General features: G+C 45.4%; 1 protein-coding gene across 2 annotated transcripts in view; it reads left to right on the forward strand.

Moving 5' to 3' along the window:
• Positions 1-20,146, forward strand: part of adamts17 (ADAM metallopeptidase with thrombospondin type 1 motif, 17) — a 218,506-nt gene extending 198,360 nt beyond the window's left edge. For both annotated transcript variants that reach the window (XM_071400845.1, XM_071400846.1), the window contains 5 exons: positions 236-371; positions 6,177-6,381; positions 7,235-7,387; positions 13,255-13,432; positions 13,715-20,146. In XM_071400845.1, coding sequence (XP_071256946.1) covers positions 236-371; positions 6,177-6,381; positions 7,235-7,387; positions 13,255-13,432; positions 13,715-13,866 — 824 coding nt within the window. In that variant the 3' untranslated portion in view covers positions 13,867-20,146. The remainder of the gene's footprint in view (positions 1-235; positions 372-6,176; positions 6,382-7,234; positions 7,388-13,254; positions 13,433-13,714) is intronic.
• The last annotated feature ends 304 nt before the right edge of the window (positions 20,147-20,450 follow it).

Below are 20,450 nucleotides of genomic sequence, written 5' to 3' on the forward strand. Positions count from 1 at the left end.
TGTAAAACAGTTTGAAGGTTTTTTGAGACAGCATCTCTCTGTCTCTCTCTCTGTCTCTCTCTCTCTGTCTCTCACTCTCTCTCTCTTTGTCTCTCTCTCTCTCTCTTTGTCCCTCTCGCTCTCTCTCGCTCTCTCTCTCTATTTTTTTCACTCTCTCTCTCAATGTAATTTGTTTGTGTTTGTATACCTCAGATTATAACTGTGCGTGTGTGCATGTGTGTGTGTGTGTTTCCAGGAGAGAGGAGGACAGTGGTGTCCTGTATGAGGCTGGTCAATAAGAGCATGACTCTGGTGAATGACAGCCTCTGCCAACCAGAGAACAGGCCATTACCCCAAGTACGACGCTGCAACTCACACCCCTGTCAGTACAGGTGAGACACACTTCAAACACAAGCACATGCACACATACACTTATAATCATGGGTATACACACACACACACACACACACACACACACACACACACACACACACACACACACACACACACAGATACACACACATACTGTATCAGGAATAGTTGAATGAGACACAGAATGATGAAAATATTGCATCATCCTGTTTCTGAGTGATTATAACAAAACAGCTCCATTGAGTTGAATTGGCTCTAGAAGGAGGATCCAGAATACATGTGCAGTGGAGTGCCTGTCAGCATGCACAGTGTTTCATGTCCTACTCAGGCAGAGTTTTACATTAGAGGAACGTGCAGCAACGAATGTTTCTGAGCTGTACTGCTGATGCATTTAAACCAGACCACTGATCTCTCTGTTCAAAGAAACTGGGTTGTATCTCAAATGGCACCCTATTCCCTATATAGTGCACTACTTCCATAGGGCACTGGTCAAATTAGTGCACTATATAGGGAATATGGTGCGAGCTGTACGTGGTTTAAAGTGCCTTATTACCTTATCCACATCAAAGGCAGAGTGCCGTCTGGCCTATTGAACCGGCCTCACACTGACTCCCACTAATGTACTTGTATATCACTCGAACTTCAGGGTAGAGACTTCTGTTGTGGCTTTGAACTAGCTCACCTGATTCACGGAAACATGGGCTTGATAAGTAGTTGGCAAGTTGAATCAGGTGTGCTAGCTCAGGATTGGTTCAAATACACGGAACGACTGGAGTTCCCCAGGAGAGCCATTCCACTTCCTCCCGCTTCAGCTCACACCGAGACAAGCAACTGGGACCTCTGCCTCACAGATTCATGTGACTGCCCTCCTGAAATGTTTTTAGTCAGTTGTGCCACCAAAAAGCTATTAGTCAACGTGAGTGGGGACATTTCAGGCTGAGGAGTGAGGCTACAAATCCCCTTATGTTACACTCACTGAACTGTGGTTTCACTCTGTCTAGATTTTAGCCTCTAGAATCTAGATTCTAAAGATTCTAGAATTCGAGCCCATCTATATTCTAGCTGGAAAGTTGAGCACGGGGTTCCATATTTCTGTTAATTTAACTTTATTTTCATTGAAAAAGATTCCTTTCAAATTATTCTTGAGTGTATTCTGTCAATACGTTGCTGACTTTATACGACAGCCCCCATAGACATTGTATATATTCCTGGGCAACAGAAAAAGGACCTGCCCCAAATAGCCCCCTATTCCCTAATAGTGTACTACATGTGACCGAGGCCCGGTCAAAAGTAGTGCACTAACCGGGTGCCGTTTGGGACGTAGACAAAGACTCCCTGTATTTGGAGCCAGCCCAGTTATACGTTTCTAAGACATACATTGATGTGGATATATTTTGCAGTCTCTTAGCCCCTTTCCCCTTTGCATCCATTCAGTGGATCAGTCAGCTGCATCTCTACCATATAGGCAGAACTTGTTAGGTACAGCCAAGTATTGAATGGAAGTGGACAGTATCAGGACGTTGCTGTAAAGAAAGGAAGAGGTGGAGGGATAAAAGACATGGACATGGAAGCAGAACACACACACATGCACACACACACGCATGCACACTACACACATACACACAGAAAGACAGACAGAGAGACAGACGGACAGACAGAGAGACAGACAGAGAAAGACGGACAGAGAGACAGACAGAGAGAGAGAAAGACGGACAGAGAGACAGACAGAGAGACAGACAGAGAGAGAGACAGACGGAGAGAGAGAAAGACGGACAGAGAGACAGACAGAGAGACAGACAGAGAGACAGACAGAGAGAGAAAGACGGACAGAGAGACAGACAGAGAGAGAGACAGACGGACAGAGAGACAGACAGATGGACAGACAGACTGGGACCTCTCCATCTACTCCTTTAGTTTATTACTACATCACCTGGAAAATAGAGGCCCAGTTTTCCAGAGGCCCCAGGTGTTTGGCTGTAACTCTTTCCGACCTCATTTCACCAGGCCTGGTGCTGTAAACCCCAAACCCCAAACTCTGTCACATCTACAGGGTAATGTTCATCAGGCACCAATTGGAAGAAGATGCTCTGAAACTGGGGAGGGACTACCTGGACTTGGTCCAATAAGAAAGGTTCTTTTTCCTTTTCTGTTTCAAAACGTTTTGCTACGATGTGCCCTACTGATCACGACCCAGTGGATTAGTCAACACTACTTCATTGGCGACATCGTAGTTTACAAAAGACGCTTGGTGGTTTTTAATACTAGGAGGATAGTGTGTTGGCGCTGTTTATTGTTTTGGATGAGAAATTAAGTGTATTTCAATTGCTCAGTTTATGTCTGTGTTTTGTGTTGCATAGCGAACCACTCGTTTAACACAGAGAACACTTAAAGGTCCAATGCAGCCATTTTTATCTCAACATCAATCATTTCCGGGTAACAATTAAGTACCTTACTGTGATTGTTTTCAATTAAAATGGCCAAAATAGCTTCTTAGCACAGAGCAATTACTCAAGCAAGAAGGTTGTAGGACTGTAGGACTGAGTGGGGAGTGGGAAACTGAGAACTAGCTGTTTTCAGAAGAGAGGTTTGGAACTCTTGTTCTTCTTATTAACTCATTTACTTCCTGGTGATGTCACCAGACCAAAACTCCATCCCACCAGAAGAGGCTGAAATTTCAGACTGTATTTTCAAACAGCTCTTACACTAAAAGGGCATTACCATCATTCTCACAGTATGGAAATGTATATAAAACATAGGGAAATCACGTTTTTGACTGCACTGGGCCATTAAATGTTTACTGCCATGTTGATTTAAAGAGATGGTGCTTATTTCTACACTTTCATTTCTACATATCTGCCAACATTAACCTGTTGATAATTTTACTCTAATCAATTTAATCAGAAAATACTTTATTGGCATGGAACGGGTTATCACATTGCCAAAGCTAATATTTAGAAACATATTAAAAAACATACACATGATAACACACGCACTCTACACACACATACACATGGATTTTGTATTGTAGGTACACTACCGGTCAAACGTTTTAGAACACCTACTCATTCAAGGGTTTTTCTTTATTTTTACTATTTTCTACATTGTAGAATAATAGTGAAGACATCAAAACTATGAAATAACACATATGGAATCATGCAGTAACCAAAAAAGTGTTAAACAAATTCAAATATATTTTATATTTGAGATTCTTCAAGTAGCCACCCTTTGCTTTGATGACAACTTTGCACACTCTTGGCATTCTCTCAACCAGCTTCACCTGGAATGCTTTTCCAACTGTCTTGAAGAAGTTCCCACATATGCTGAGCACTTGTTGCTTTTCCTTCACTCTGCGGTCCGAATCATCCCAAACCATCTCAATTTGGTTGAGGTCGAGGGATTGTGGAGGCCACGTCATCTGATGCAGCTCTCCATCACTCTCCTCCTTGGTAAATAGTCCTTACACAGCCTGGAGGTGTGTTGGATCATTGTCCTGTTGAAAAGCAAATGATAGTCCCACTAAGCCCAAACCAGATGGGATGGAGTATCGCTGCAGAATGCTGTGGTAGCCATGCTGGTTACGTGTGCCTTGAATACTAAATAAATCACAGACAGTGTCACCAGCAAAGCACCCCACACCATAACACCTTCTCCTCCATGCTTTACGGTGGGAGATACACATGCGGAGATCATCCGTTCACCTACTCCGCGTCTCACAAAGACACAGCGGTTGGAACCAAAAATCTCAAATTTGGACTCCAGACCAAAGGACAGATTTTCACCGGTCTAATGTCCATTGCTCGTGTTTCTTGGCCAACAAGTCTCTTCTTTTTATTGGTATCCTTTAGTAGTGGTTTCTTTGCAGCAATTCGACCATGAAGGCCTGATTCACACAGTCTCCTCTGAACAGTTGATGTTGAGATGTGTCTGTTACTTGAACTCTGTGAAGCATTTATTTGGGCTGTAATTTCTGAGGCTGGTATCTCTAATGAACTTATCATCTGCAGCAGAGGTAACTCTGGGTCTACCATTATTGTGGCGGTACCTCATGAGAGCCAGTTTCATCATAGCTCTTGATGGGTTTTGCAACTGCACTTGAAGAAACTTTCAAAGTCTAGACTGACCTTCATCTCTTCAAGTAAAGATGGACTGTCGTTTCGCTTTGCTTATTTGAGCTGTTCTTGGACTTATTTTTTATCAAATAAGGCTATCTTCTGTTTCCCCCCACCCCCCTTGTCACAACACAACTGATTGGCTCAAACGCATTAAGAAGAACATAAATTCCACAAATTAACTTTTAACAAGGCACACCTGTTAATTGAAATGCATTCCATGTGACTATCTCATGAAGCTGGTTGAGAGAATGCCAAGAGTGTGCAAAGCTGTCATCAAGGCAAAGTGTGGCTATTTGAAGAATCTCAAATATATAATATATTTAGATTTGTTTAACACTTTTTTTGGTTACTACTGTACATGATTCCATTTTTCATAGTGTTGATGTCTTCACTATTATTCTATAATGTAGAAAATAGTAAAAAATAAAGAAAACCCTAGTAGGTGTTCTGAAACTTTTGACTGGTAGTGTATCTGTGGTAGCAGAGTAGTGGCCTGAGGGAACACACTTAATGTGTTGTGAAAAGTGTTATGAAATGTTAATGTTGCTGGAACCCAGGAAGAGTAGCTGCTGTCTTGGCAAGTACTAATGGGGATCCATAATAAACCCCAGGAAGAGTAGCTGATGCCTTGGCAGGAACTACTGGGGATCCTTAATTAACCCCAGGAAGAGTAGCTGCTGCCTTGACAGGAACTAATGGGGATCCTTAATAAACCCCAGGAAGAGTACCTGCTGTCTTGGCAAGAACTAATGGGGATCCATAATAAAGCCAGGAAGAGTAGCTGATGCCTTGGCAGGAACTAATGGGGATCCTTAATTAACCCCAGGAAGAGTAGCTGCTGCCTTGACAGGAACTAATGGGAATCCTTAATAAACCCCAGGAAGAGTAGCTGCTGCCTTGGCAGGAACTAATGGGGATCCATAATAAACCCCAGGAAGAGTAGCTGATGCCTTGGCAAGAACTAATGGGGATCCATAATAAACCCCAGGAAGAGTAGCTGCTGCCTTGGCAGGAACTAATGGGGATCCATAATAAACCCCAGGAAGAGTAGCTGCTGTCTTGACAGGAACTAATGGGGATCCATAATAAACCCCAGGAAGAGTAGCTGCTGCCTTGACAGGAACTAATGGGGATCCTTAATAAACCCCAGGAAGAGTAGCTGATGCCTTGGCAGGAACTAATGGGGATCCATAATAAACCCCAGGAAGAGTAGCTGATGCCTTGGCAGGAACTAATGGGGATCCTTAATAAACCCCAGGAAGAGTAGCTGCTGCCTTGGCAGGAACTAATGGGGATCTATAATAAACCCCAGGAAGAGTAGCTGATGCCTTGGCAGGAACTAATGGGGATCCATAATAAACCCCAGGAAGAGTAGCTGATGCCTTGGCAGGAACTAATGGGGATCCATAATAAACCCCAGGAAGAGTATCTGATGTCTTGACAGGAACTAATGGAGATCCATAATAAACCCCAGGAAGAGTAGCTGATGCCTTGGCAGGAACTAATGGGGATCCATAATAAACCCCAGGAAGAGTAGCTGGAACTAATGGGGATCCTTAATAAATACAAATGCAAATCATCTCTCTCTCTCACTTTCCCTCTCTCTCCCTCTTTATCTTTCTCCCCCTCCCTTTCCCTCTCTCTCCCTCTTTATCTTTCTCCCCCTCCCTCTCTCTCTCCTCTCCCCCTCTACACATCTCTCTCTCTCTCCAGGTGGATGACAGGGGAGTGGGGCCAGTGCTCGGTGACGTGTGGGAAGGGTCTCCAGCTGCGTGAGGTGGGCTGTGTGTACCAGCTGCAGAACGGATCCCTTATCCACACACGGGACTTGTACTGCCAGGGGGGCAAACCCCCCGCCCTGCAGGGCTGCGAGGGACGCCACTGCCTCACTGCCTGGGAGGCCTCTGAGTGGTCCAAGGTCTGTTGTGGTGGGGGTGGGGTGTGTGCTTGTCTATGCGACTATTCGTGGATGCGTGTTTGAGTGTTTCCTCACGTCTGTGTGTGTCCACGTGTCTATGCAAGTGTCCGTGTGAGTGAGACACAGAGAGAGAGAAATAGTAAACCACTTACTTTCCTCAAAGTTTGATGCAGAATCATGTAGGAGCAGCGCTGCAGTAGAACTGCATAACATAGACATCTGTCATCTCTCTCTCTCTCTCTCTCTCTCTCTCTCTCTCTCTCTCTCCTCGCTCCACTGAAGAGGAGGTGGAGTGGGTTGGAGAGGGGAGCTAATGAACCACCACAGGAGGCTTCTATAATGAGTAACACTCTGCCCTCTCTCGCTCCCTCTCACACACTCTCTCTGCCCTCTCTCTCTCACTCCCTCTCACACACTCTCTCTATCCTCATATTTCTTTTCACTTCATTTTCATCCCTCTCTTTTTCCTGACATCACTCTAACCTCCCTCTTCCTCTCCCTCTCCTCCTCCACCTCACACTCCTCCTCTCACCTCATCTTACCTCTTTTTCTTCTCCTTTTCCATCCCCTCTCTTCCCTCTCTACTGTAATTATTTTCCACCTCTTCCTCCCTCTTTCATGTTCCCTTTTCTCTCCTCTATATGTCCCTTCCCTTTGTCCCTCTCCCTCAACTCCAATTTTTCCCTCTCTCCCTTTCCCTCTTGTCTCCATCTCCCTTCTTCCTCTCCCTCCCTCTCTCCCTCGTCTCCATCTCCCTCCCTCTCTCCCCCCTTTTCTTCCCTCCCTCCAATCTCTTCTTCCCTCCCTCCCTCCCCTGGTCTCCCTCTCCCTTCTCCCTCCCTCCTCTCCCCAGTGTTCTTCAGACTGTGGAAGTGGGGTCCGTCGGAGGATAGTGAGGTGCACCAACCCCCAGGGGAGCTGTGACCCCCTCTCTCAGCCTCCTGACCAGGAGCCCTGTGAGGACCACTCCAAATGTTACGAGTGGAAGACTGGGGACTGGTCCAAGGTATGGGCCATACACACACATAAATGACACACACACACTCTCTTTTTAATCAAATATCTATTTACAGAGATGGAGAGGACTCTCACCCCAGATGCCCCCTTCCAATTGATTAATCCCTCCCTGTGACACAGCGGTGTAGGTGATGCCAACATGGTGCCAACGCTGTGCCAGTCCTGATGTGGGCATCTTGACAGATAGCCCGACTGCACCTGCATCACTGTCTGCCTGCATTCTAAATGGCAACCGATTCCCTTTATAGTGCACACACACACACACACACACACACACACACACACACACACACACACACACACACACACACACACACACACACACACACACACACACACACACACACACACACACACACACACACACTCTCACGCTCTCTCTGCTGGAGGAATGGACTAAGGCACCTTGGCCCTCACACCTTCCCAGCCACCAGTCTCTCTTCCCATCTGTCTAACTAGAGCAGGGCAATAGAAACAGGCTCAAGTCCATTTCAATTCCTGTGGATGAGAATGGACATGGGGAGTGTAGTTTAATTCCTGAAATGTAATTGACCTCCTTGTCTGCTGTGGCTGGCTGTGAGGGGAGAGGTGTCAACCTTTATTCCTGTACTCGTACTACACACAGACACATGAAGGAACACACACACACACAGTACAGTCCTCAGACCGGGATGGTACATACAAGCAAACCTCCTTATTAACACTTTGAACTACAGTAGGCGCCAGTCGGCTACTCTGGAGCTGCGTCATCCTCCGAGCTGAACTATACACTCGTCTGCTGTGCTCTGCAGTGGGCAAAAACCCTCCATTTACAAAACATGTTCACTAATCATTCTGTTTGTTTGCTTGTCTCTTTAGAGATCATTTCAAAGCTGAGAGTTCAGGATGAATGAAAGCTCTGAGTAATGCAAAGTGTTTCCTCTCACTGGTGAATCCCAAATGGCACCCTATTCTCTATATAGTGCACTACTTTTGACTACAGTCCTATGGACCCTGATCATAAGTTGTGCACTATATAGGGAAAAGGATGGCATTTGGGACATATCCTGTGTGATTGTAACCTCAACTAATTCATCCAGCTGCTCTGTTCTGTTCTGTAATGTACTGCCAGGAATTAAAACACCCATATCTTAGTTAATAAATGTACAAATTGTCCAGATATCCTCCCCAAAGGGGAACTAAAAAGCTACTATATGGGCGGTTACAATACTCCACACAGAATAACGTAACTAGAGCAGTAAAAATAAGTGTTTTGTCATACTCGTGGTATACTGTCTGATATACCACGGCTGTCAGCCAATCAGCATAGTGATTTTAGGGATGGTGACAGTACTGGCTAGTTGTATGTCAAAAATGGCTTAATGGTTAGGGTACGTCATTATCACACAGTTGTTAAAGCACTGTATTCAGCCAGGTCATTATGATAAAAACTACTCCAACTCAAAGCACAGGGAAGTGATTTGCATTGTATGGAGGTAACCTGCCCATTCCAACTTAGTTACACTAGTGTTATCTGACAGTCTTTGCCAAATCTCTCCTCGATGAACCCCAGTTCCACCTGTTCCATTGATTCCAGTGTATTAGTTTACTGGTAAATCAAATAAGTGAAAAGGCTGGGTTGTACTCAAGAAACGGTCTTGGAAACATGTTTACCGAACTGAAAATCAGCAGCGCGTCTCCATTTCCCAATCCTACACCCTGAGTCGGTCTGTTTTGACATGCATGTCATTTATCATATGGAGTGTCATGTTCAGCTGCCTGATACAGGGTCAGATCTTATTTCACCATTCTAACGGTTACGGTTGGGATCGGGGAGAATGCAATCTGATCCTAGATCTGCAATTCTTTAGGAGGTTTTAGAGCCGACTTCCAACCCGAGGCGCCAGGTCTAAGTCTCGGGGTCACTACAGCAGGTCAGGGGGAGGACCATTACATTTCTCTCCCTGTGTGGAACTGGAGACAGTGAGTGTATGTTTCTCCCCAGGATGCTGAGGAAGGTGCGTCCACCCCTCTCATATGCCCTTATTTAACCACAGATCTAGGATCAGATTGCATTATTTCCAATCCTATCCATAACTATTAGAATGTATCAGTGGCTAGGGACAACTTCTACCTATGATTCCACATGAGGGAATAGGATTAAGTTTCTCCATGAAACTGATCTAAGATCAGTTTTGAGTTTCCGTCCCTGATGCTTAAAGTAAGGACTTAGGCGCAGGGTAAGCTTATCCTAGATCGGTACAATGTCTACCTGGAGCTCTGTGAGGGGGCTGCGTTAGCACATCTGGTTCAGTCATCATCAGACAAGCTGGAGAACATCTGAAGGTTTTGTGTGTGTGTGTGTGTGTGTGTGTGTGTGTGTGTGTGTGTGTGCAGACGGTGTAGACGCCATAGCCCAGTTCTCATTAACAGTAATCTCCACTAATCCTTCATCAGAACATTCTAGAGGGGGTTTGTTAATCCAAACTGGCTATTACAGAGCTGCATTTTATTCCAAGAAGTTGCACACTCCTTGTTTACACACACACACACACACACACACACACACACACACACACACACACACACACACACACACACACACACACACACACACTGTTAGTAGTAAGTATCCCTTCATTCAGGAGCACTACAGCAAGGCAGTTAACCCCCAACAACAACTGCTCCCTGGGCTCCGATGACGTGGGAAACACTGCCATATACAGTGCACTACTTTTGACCAGGGCCCATGCAGCTCTGTTCAAAAGTAGTGCATTATAAAGAGAATAGGGTGCCATTTGAGACCTACCTCACCATTCCCACTGAGAAGGGACTTCAGTCCGGCATTTAGACATTCTGACAGAGCTGCTGCCGGAATTCCTTTAATCTTCCCCAGGTGTTCTTTTCCAGTTACACAACACTGTGTGTTCCAAATGGCACAACTATTCCCTATATAGTGCACTACTTTTGTTCAGGGCCCCATAGGGCTCTGTTCAAAAGTAGTGCACTACTGTAAGTAACAGGGTGCTATTTGGGACGCAGCCACTGACTACTGTTCCTCTACCTCCACATATTCTAACAGGCTTTTTAAAAGGGCTTTTAAATGAAAGCCACCCGACACTGACCTTTCCCTGTTAACACACCTAGTAGAGGAGCCTCTGATCGTACTGTCAGGTGTTCTGTAATGGAGCTGGGAGAGAGCTGGGAGAGAGCTGGGGATGGAGCTGGGGATGGAGCTGGGAGAGAGCTGGGGGTGGGGCTGGGAGAGAGCTGGGCGAGAGCTGGGGGTGGGGCTGGGAGAGAGCTGGGGATGGGCCTGGGAGAGAGCTGGGGATGGGGCTGGGAGCGAGCTGGGGATGGAGCTGGGAGAAAGCTGGGGATGGAGCTGGGGAAGATGAGGCTGGTAGAGAGCTGGGGATAGGGCTGGGAGAGAGCTGGGGATAGGGCTGGGAGAGAGCTGGGGATGGGGCTGGGGGAAGAAAGCTGGGGAAGAAAGCTGGGAATGGTGGAGAAAGCTGGGGATGGGTTTCACTTTGCACTATGCCACCCATTTTCTGTCTGAAAAGTTCTATGTCACGTACCTGATGAAAGGACGTTCAGGTGCCAGCGTCTTGGTCAGTTTCTCATTTTGGAAATCTAATAACAGGAAATAACTGTTGGCCGCCATTTAGTGCCGGGCTTATATCTGGTGTGTTGTTCTGACCCTGTGCTAATTGTGTTACTCCCCCCCAAACCTCTAACCATCCTGAATGTTTTACCTCATTTTCTCTCCTAATGATGTTAAAGGGGAATTCTGGAATTTAAAACTAATGACTCAGATAAGTGGTGTGGTGTCCGTTGTTGTTGTTCTTAGAATCCCCGATTGCCCCTTTAAAGTCCTCAAATTACTCCTCTGTCCCACTCCCCCAACGCTGGACAATAAACTGACCGGCTCTCCTCATCTCCTCTCTTCCCACCACTATCAGACCATAAGTCTATTAGCATGTATTAGAATAGCATTCAGATAAGCTGCTGATTCAATTGTGGTGTTGTTGTGAGTTATGAGGAGGTCATGCCTCGAGGGAGGTGGCTATGATATTAGAGCTAGGCTGCATCCCAAATGTCACCCTGTTCCCTTTATAGTGAACTACTTTTGACCAAAGCCTTATGGGCTCTATAGGGGATAGGGTGTCATTAAAGGATACAGCTAAAGTCTTATGGGAGTGTTGCTATGATCGTGTCCCCATCAGCTTGTCTCCTAATGATGTTTCAGATAATGTTCTCTCTGGCTCTTTGTTTGTGTTTTAATTAGTTTGTTTGTGTTTTAGCAGTGGTGTGTGTGTCTGTCTGTGTTTGGCAGTATGTGCGTGCTTTCCTCTGTGTGTGTGTGTCTCTCCAGGGCCTTATCTCATAGACTTATCTCATTGTGATCATGTTCATCAGCGATAATGAAAGCTTGGTGAAAAAACCTTTTGAGAATCATTCTAATTACCTATAGAGATGTGGGATCATGATAATCGGATGGTTTCAGCTCTCCTCCCAGCAGTAAGGAGAGAGCAGTGTCAAGTCAACAAGTCCTTTGGTAGAACACCGGCCCGTTTACAATAGCTATTGAAATGGCTTCCACTAATTGCCTCTCTGTGAAGCGAATAGTAAATCCGCCCGCTTGAATCGAGGGCCTGGGAACCACTGTTGTTCAGTGTTAATCATTGGACGAGGCTTTAGCTGTTGGCTGCCAAGGCACAGGCCTGTGTACAATGGGAATCCGTTGTCTGTCGCCTCTGATGTTTCCAAGCATAGAATATCAAAGTCCTCTTTCTTTGGCCCCATTCCATGTTGGTTTCTCCTAGCCCCTTACCTCCATCTCCTACCTCCAGCCCCTACCTCCAGCTCCTACCTCCAGCCCCTACCTCCAGCTTCTTATTCTAGCCTCTTCTCCAAGCCCCTTACCTCCAGCCCCTTCTCCAAGCCCTTTACCTCCAGCCCCCTCTCCAAGCCCTTTACCTCCAGCCCCTTCTCCAAGCCCTTTACCTCCAGCCCCCTCTCCAAGCCCTTTACCTCCAGCCCCTTCTCCAAGCCCTTTACCTCCAGCCCCCTCTCCAAGCCCTTTACCTCCAGCCCCCTCTCCAAGCCCCTTACCTCCACTCCCTTTTCCAAGCCTCTTACCTCCAGTCCTTTCTCCAAGCCCCATACCTCTTCGTTCTTCACAGATCTGATTGGTTTGGGTAGGTCTAAGCTATATGGTGATGGCTCCATCCCCTAGCCAAAGTGGTGGTCACACCTATACTGTTACTTAGATCTATCTAGTCCTTTCAGATATGTGATCACTGAAGAGATAGGAGCTAGGGGAAGAGCCTGAGGACAGAGATGGATCTTAGCCTCAGAGCATATATTACTACTGCGACGAAGCACTCTGACAGGGTATTTAGGACTCGTAAATCAGTCTATTCAAACATAGAACACAGCCTCCATCTGTAATTAGGCCTGTTTGGGATTATCTCACCACTAGTAAATACCACACTACACCTTTATATGTTATTCAGGTCCAGTCTCTTCTCACATTCAGTCATGAAGTGATTTGGCCCCCTATAAACAATAGGGATGTGTTTCCAATAGCACCCTATTCCCTATATTAAGCACTTCTTCTGACCAGGGTACATAGGGCTCTGGTCACAAGTAGTGCACTATATAGGGAGTAGGGTGCCATTTGGGATGCACACTAGGTCTATGGAAGATTACAATGACCTAAAATGTGAGGGGTAAACGTATTAGGAAGTGATTATGTCCTAAAAAGTCTAGGACATAGACATGGAAGACTGTTACAAATGGCTCTCAATGTCAAAATACTTCCTCTCGAGTTTGGAAGAGAAAGTAACTCAAGTGATTGGATCTTTCCAGTGCTCGTCATCCTGTGGAAAGGGCCTGCAGTCCAGAGTGGTCCAATGTATGCACAGAGTGACAGGTCGCCACGGTAATGACTGCCCCGTGGTGTTCAGACCACCCACCTACCGGCCCTGTCACCAGGAGGCCTGCAATGACAAAGTCAACGTCAACACCATCACCTCCCCCAGATTAGGTAACATAGTTTGTGTGTGTGTGTGTGCTTGTGTGTGTGTGTGTGTTTGTGAGAGAGAGAGCAAGAGGGAGACAGAAAGAGAAAGAGAGAGAGAGACAGAGAGAGAGAGAGAGAGAGAGAGAGAGAGAGAGAGAGAGAGAGAGAGAGAGAGAGAGAGAGAGAGAGAGAGAGAGAGAGAGAGTGTGTGTATACATAAGTGGGGGCACATGTGTGTACTGTGTTTCTCTGTCTGTTGACGTGGCCCCTGTGCCCTTGTTCCTCTGTGCCCCTGTTTCTCTCCAGCTGCTCTGACCTACAAGTGCACAGGAGACCAGTGGACTGTGTACTGCCGTGTGATCCGAGAGAAGAACCTGTGCCAGGACATGAGGTGGTACCAGCGCTGCTGTGACACCTGCAGAGACTTCTACGCCAACAAAACACCCCACAAGAGTTAATGATGAAAGCACTCACACACATACTGTACACAGACAGACAAACACTTCACCTAGCGCTACGGTTTTAGATGCTTCTGTAACACTTGACTTTAAGCTTGCGGGTATAATGCTTGTTAAGTCGTTATAAGCATGAATGAGCCTTTATAATGTGTTATAATAAGGCTTATGATATGATATGTCGCACTATGTATCAGCATGTTAACCGACTCAAAATGGCTGTTATTTAGCCTGCTTCAGGAGATGGTACAAATATATTGTAAGGGTCTCATGGCAGGTCTTTATGCCGGCAGGCTTTAAGTAAAGAGTTACAGATGTTTTTACTGAATTATTCATATTCTTATTATTAATTATAGGACATTCAATTTTGGAGAAAAACGTGGAAATGAGTGCAGAGACCATTTCAAGTGGGATCATAAGCTTGCTGTTGTCATGAAGACTTGAAAACCTTCTTTAACTTGTTTTATTGCTGTAAACCAAAGCGAGGGACTTCGATGTCTGTGGAGTCTCTCGGTGGGTAGCTTGTCGCGTCAACGTTTGTTGTACAGTGTGATTTAACATTAGCGTTAACATATGTGATAACACTTTATGTGGAAAGTTCATTGTTGTCAGATTGTCTATAGATGCTCAGTGAACTATCAGAACATGTCCGATTTTCAAATGCACACGCCGAATCTAAGAATACAGGTAGGGTGGCTGAATATGAGTAATTCTATGTTACTTGGAGTGGCAGGTAGCCTAGTGGTTAGAGCTTTGGGCCAGTAACTGAAAGGTTGCTGGATCAAATCCCTGAGCTGACAAGGTAATAATCTGTTGTTCTGCCCCTGAGCAAGGCCCACTGTTCCCCGGGGCCCGAAGAAGTGGATGTCGATTAAGGCACAGCCCCTCTCACCTCTCTGATTCAGAGGGGTTGGGTTAAATGCGGAAGACACATTTCAGTTGAATACATTCAGTTGGGCAACTGACTAGGTATCCCCCTTTCCCTTACTTACATAGATAGAATGTACGTACATCACAGGAGGCTGGTGAGGGGAGGACTGCTCATAATAATGTCTGGAATGGAGTGAATGGAATGGTATCAAATGTTTGATGTGTTTGAAACCATTCCATTTATTCTGTTCCATCCGTTACTATGAGCCCATCCTTCCCAATTAAGGTGCCACCAGCCGCCTGTGACATACATACAGTACTTACACACACGTACATTGAAAGACCTGTAAGTACTTTGTTATTGCATGTTAACAGAGGTGCAGTTGACATGTAATACATCCAAATGGTAGTTTGTATGTAGTCTGAGCATGGAGATCTGTAGGTGACTATCCAGATAAAGTGGGACTGCATATTCTCATGTGTTTAGCTCAGCTGGCCCTGTATTCACCAAGCCACTGGCTGGCCACTCACTAGACTGGGCCAAGAGGCCTGGGTCGTGCTCATTAGGCACCAGATGGACTGAAACAGGTAGGGACTACTTGAACTTGTTCAATAAGAAACGCTCATTTTCTTTTTTCCGTTGCAACGTTTGAAAACGTTTTTCCGTTGTGTGCTGTAATGAACATGACCCTGGTTTCTTCTCTTAGGGACAAACCGTAACTTGATGTCTTGAGACAACGTGAATTCCGCATTGACGTCAACCCAGAAGCTAAGTCTTGGTTACACGTTTGGATCTCAAGTTAGGATTTGTCCCTTAGTTCCACGATAGACTATGTGTACTTGCATTTTGTTGTTGTTTGTTGATGTCATTGTCATTTTTTGGCGGTTGTTGTTATTTAAAACTAGCCAGGAGCCGTTGTAAGGTACTGTAGTTCTACATTGAAATGATCAAGCTAACGATAGGAGACCCACTATTCCCCAGGCTCACCTGAAGGCCTTGGACAGCCCATGTAGCATCCGTCTCTCTCCTGAGGATCCAATGTTGGAGACAGTGCAGTGGTGGGGGTGTAACTTAAGAGAAGATTAGATGTATCTTAAGTTACTGTCGTCCTACAGTTAACCACATCCAGTGTATTAAGTACTGTATATGTGAGTGGAATCCACAACCCAGTGTCTTTAACACCTTGCTCCAACGACGCTCCATGAACCAACTGAGCTATCTGGGTGAAGCAGGTTGCAGCTATATTGTTAGGTTCATTGTAAAACACAAATCCCGGTGTCATGTGTATGTCTGTTGTCCTCCCTTGGTGCTTGAGGTGTGCGTCGTCATGACGATGTACCAAACGTGACGTAAACTAGTCTCTGGTTTCAAACTTTACACTTACTCCAAACCTGGTGTTTGTTAACATTTCCATACATCATCAAACTTGAAATTGGTTTGAACTGTTAAACAATAATTCAAACACAATGTGAGGCTTACACTGATTTCAACAGCTTGCCCTTGTGCATGAGTGTGGCAAACGTAGACGTCACAAACATCAACATGTAAACATTAATGGAGGCAGCGTTATGTTTGCTACAAAATGATGGTGCAGTAGATAACTGACTGTAAATAATGTACAGTTAGTTATCAGACATTCTTTATCCATAAATGACCAAGTGTCTCCAGTTGTGTTCACGTTTTACAGATTCTGACTTAAAGGGGTAATCTGCAGTTGTGTTCACGTTTTACAGATTCTGATTTAAAGGGGTAATCTGCAGTTGTGTTCACGTTTTACAGATTCTGACTTAAAGGGGTAATCTGCAGTTGTGTTCACGTTTTACAGATTCTGATTTAAAGGGGTAATCTGCAGTTGTGTTCACGTTTTACAGATTCTGACTTAAAGGGGTAATCTGCAGTTGTGTTCACGTTTTACAGATTCTGATTTAAAGGGGTAATCTGCAGTTGTGTTCACGTTTTACAGATTCTGATTTAAAGGGGTAATCTGCAGTTGTGTTCACGTTTTACAGATTCTGATTTAAAGGGGTAATCTGCAGTTGTGTTCACGTTTTACAGATTCTGATTTAAAGGGGTAATCTGCAGTTGTGTTCACATTTTACAGATTCTGACTTAAAGGGGTAATCTGCAGTTGTGTTCACGTTTTACAGATTCTAATTTAAAGGGGTAATCTGCAGTTGTGTTCACGTTTTACAGATTCTGACTTAAAGGGGTAATCTGCAGTTGTGTTTACGTTTTACAGATTCTGATTTAAAGGGGTAATCTGCAGTTGTGTTCATGTTTTACAGATTATGATTTAAGGCAGCCCCCAGGTAGAGACCCTGTCCCCCAGGCAGCCCCCAGTTAGAGACCCTGTCCCCCGTCCCCCAGGTAGAGATCCTGATCCCCAGGTAGAGACCCTGACCCCCAGGCAGCCCCCAGTTAGAGACCCTGTCCCCCGTCCCCCAGGAAGAGACCTTGGCCCCCAGGTAGAGACTGACCCCCAGGTAGAGACCCTGACCCCCAGGTAGAGACCCTGACCCCCAGGTCAGGAAGCCCCCAGGTAAAGACCCTGCCCCCCAGGAAGCCCCCAGGCAGAGACCCTGGCCCCCAGGCAGACCCCAGGAAGAGACCTTGGCCCCCAGGCAGAGCCCCCAGTATTGGGATAAGAGCTGATATGGGCCCAGTCAGAACAGAGAAAACATACAGCCCAGCTCTCAGAACTCCTGAGTCCCACATTCCCAACCCTTCAGAGCAGGGAACCATTAATCAATCAAACAATCTAACATGGTACTGTTTACCTACGTGTTCAGAACACCACCCTGGCAGTACCGTGTGTGTGTGTGTTGGCATGCGTGTGTGTAATCGATGCATGTCTCTGTGGTACGAGCCGTCAGTGGTGAGATCTTCATTGAAAAGGTCACACTGTTCACACATTGAAGACAGACTTGTAAAGAAAACATCACGGTTAAAGACATGCTCCGGTACTTTGGTGAATAAGAAAGTATTTTGTAACCCTCCCACTTTGGACTGGATGTGTCAATGTGTAGTTCATAAATGCATAATCTATGAGCAGAATTACTGTCTTGCCTCAATTAGCCAGAAATTCCTAGTTTGAAGCTGTGCCAAGCCATTTTCCTGACATTCCCCCCCCGTGGGCCAGCCTCCTAGCAATTTGAGTTCTAGCCAATAAGCTTCAGCCCCTCACATTTGAGTGACAGCTAGCAAGAGGGGTGCCTAGTTATTCAATGAGGTTGGAGGGTGGGCCCAACGGCTCAGTGGACACAGCAGAGAAAGAGCGCGTGAGAGCGCGTGAGAGCGCGTGAGAGAGAGAGAGAGAGAGAGAGAGAGAGAGAGAGAGAGAGAGAGAGAGAGAGAGAGAGAGAGAGAGAGAGAGAGAGAGAGAGAGAGAGCAATGACGTGGTGCACATATCTGCACGTACTGTATGTGACTTAGTACGCAGTTTTCATGGACCACTTATGGCTCTTTGAATGTTACTTTCGGAACTACTGGCAAAAAAGTACACAAAACTACCGGAGAATCTCTTTAAACAGCTGAGGCCGGCCCATAGCGTTAGACAGATGGCACATATTTGCATCGTTGCCATAATGGCTTCTGTGACTGAAAAAGTCCCACCAAGTTGACTACTTCAAAAGGTGTAACTCCTCAATGGTGATGTCAATGCTAAAATAGGATTTGTGGCAAGTGGGCCCTCTATAAAACTCTATGGCCTGGCCTATAATCGAATGATACTGGTTACGGATAGAGGGGCCGAGGCATGTTGGTCTTGTTTCAACTCTGGTACCTACAGGTAGAATATGATACCATTCCAACTTATGCCTAGACCCTGTAGTTGTGGATATGGAGACCCTGTAGTTGTGGCTATGGAGACCCTGTGGTTGTGTCTATGGAGACCCTGTCGTTGTGTCTATGGAGACCCTGTGGTTGTGGCTATGGAGACCCTGTGGTTGTGGCTATGGAGACCCTGTGGTTGTGTCTATGGATACCCTGTGGTTGTGTCTATGGAGACCCTGTCGTTGTGGCTATGGAGACCCTGTAGTTGTGGCTATGGAGACCTTGTGGTTGTGTCTATGGAGACCCTGTGGTTGTGGCTATGGAGACCCTGTGGTTGTGTCTATGGAGACCCTGTGGTTGTGGCTATGGAGACCCTGTGGTTGTGTCTATGGAGACCCTGTGGTTGTGTCTATGGAGACCCTGTGGTTGTGTCTATGGAGACCCTGTGGTTGTGTCTATGGAGACCCTGTGGTTGTGTCTATGGAGACCCTGTGGTTGTGGCTATGGAGACCCTGTGGTTGTGTCTATGGAGACCCTGTGGTTGTGTCTATGGAGACCCTGTCGTTGTGGCTATGGAGACCCTGTGGTTGTGGCTATGGAGACCCTGTGGTTGTGGCTATGGAGACCCTGTGGTTGGTTGTGGCTATGGAGACCCTGTTGTTGTGGCTATGGAGACCCTGTGGTTGTGGCTATGGAGACCCTGTGGTTGTGGCTATGGAGACCCCGTGGTTGTGTCTATGGAGACCCTGTGGTTGTGTCTATGGAGACCCTGTGGTTGTGGCTATGGAGACCCTGTGGTTGTGTCTATGGAGACCCTGTGGTTGTGTCTATGGAGACCCTGTGGTTGTGTCTATGGAGACCCTGTGGTTGTGGCTATGGAGACTGTGAATATACCATACAGGTGCAGTGGGGATGACACTTGTTAAAAAGGAGGCTTGACCTCAAGTGTGGGATCACATTTCAAAGTCCTGACCCCTTTCCGTTGGTGTGTGTTTGTGTGTGTTTTGAATAGAGGCCTCAGTCCTGGCTCTCCAGACAGCCTATGGGGTTTGAATGGTGCTAACTTACGACATAATTCACTACTGTGGAATGCAGCCTTGTTTCACGTTCTCTGTATTGTATGTTTCTGTTGTTGTTGTTGTTGCTGTGTTCACATATGTAATTGTGGATTAACATTTTTTGGGGTGATTATTTAATACAGAAAAGTAGCTGCTTTTTTATGAGTAATTGTTGCAACCTGCTTCAACTGCTATGTTACTGATATAGTGCAAATATGCTTAAATATTCCTGTACTGTACGTTATTGTAGTTGCACATATGTTTGGTACATAAACTGCCACTACATGTATTTTATGGTGCTGATTCAGTTTAAAATACGTTTTGTTAATACTTAAATAAATGAATGTGTTGTTTTACAGGGATTTAACCATTTTAGTTTTTTTGTTAATGTGCCTTATAGTCATTCTATACCTGTACTGTTATACAGTGATACTCCAAGATTCACAGACAAATGTGACCTTAACAGAAATCTGAGTACAAATCTGAATGATTGGAAATATATATATTTTTAAAGTCTACTGTAAGTTGATTCGTTTTATTTTTGACATAATAAAATGTGATTTTACATGGAGACTAATACGATGTTGTGTTTCTGAAATGTATTTTCTTATCCTCTTTTATTGTGTTGTTAAAACCGCTGACTTTAGAAACAGTTCAAATGGGCTCATACAGAACCAACCAGCTTCTGCAGAATTCTAGGGATGAAAGCTTCCGCAGAATTCAATGAGATAACTTTGGCAGAAGTCTTAAATGAGAATGCTTCAGCAGAATTCTAGAACAAGAAAGCATCAGTCAGATTCTAGACATGAAAGCTTCAGCAGAATTCTATGAGAACATTGGAAGAGTTTATAATGAGAAAGCTTCAACAGAATTCTAGACATGAAAT

This window comes from Salvelinus alpinus, chromosome 5 (assembly GCF_045679555.1).
Source record: "Salvelinus alpinus chromosome 5, SLU_Salpinus.1, whole genome shotgun sequence".
Classification (NCBI taxonomy): Eukaryota; Metazoa; Chordata; class Actinopteri; order Salmoniformes; family Salmonidae; genus Salvelinus; species Salvelinus alpinus.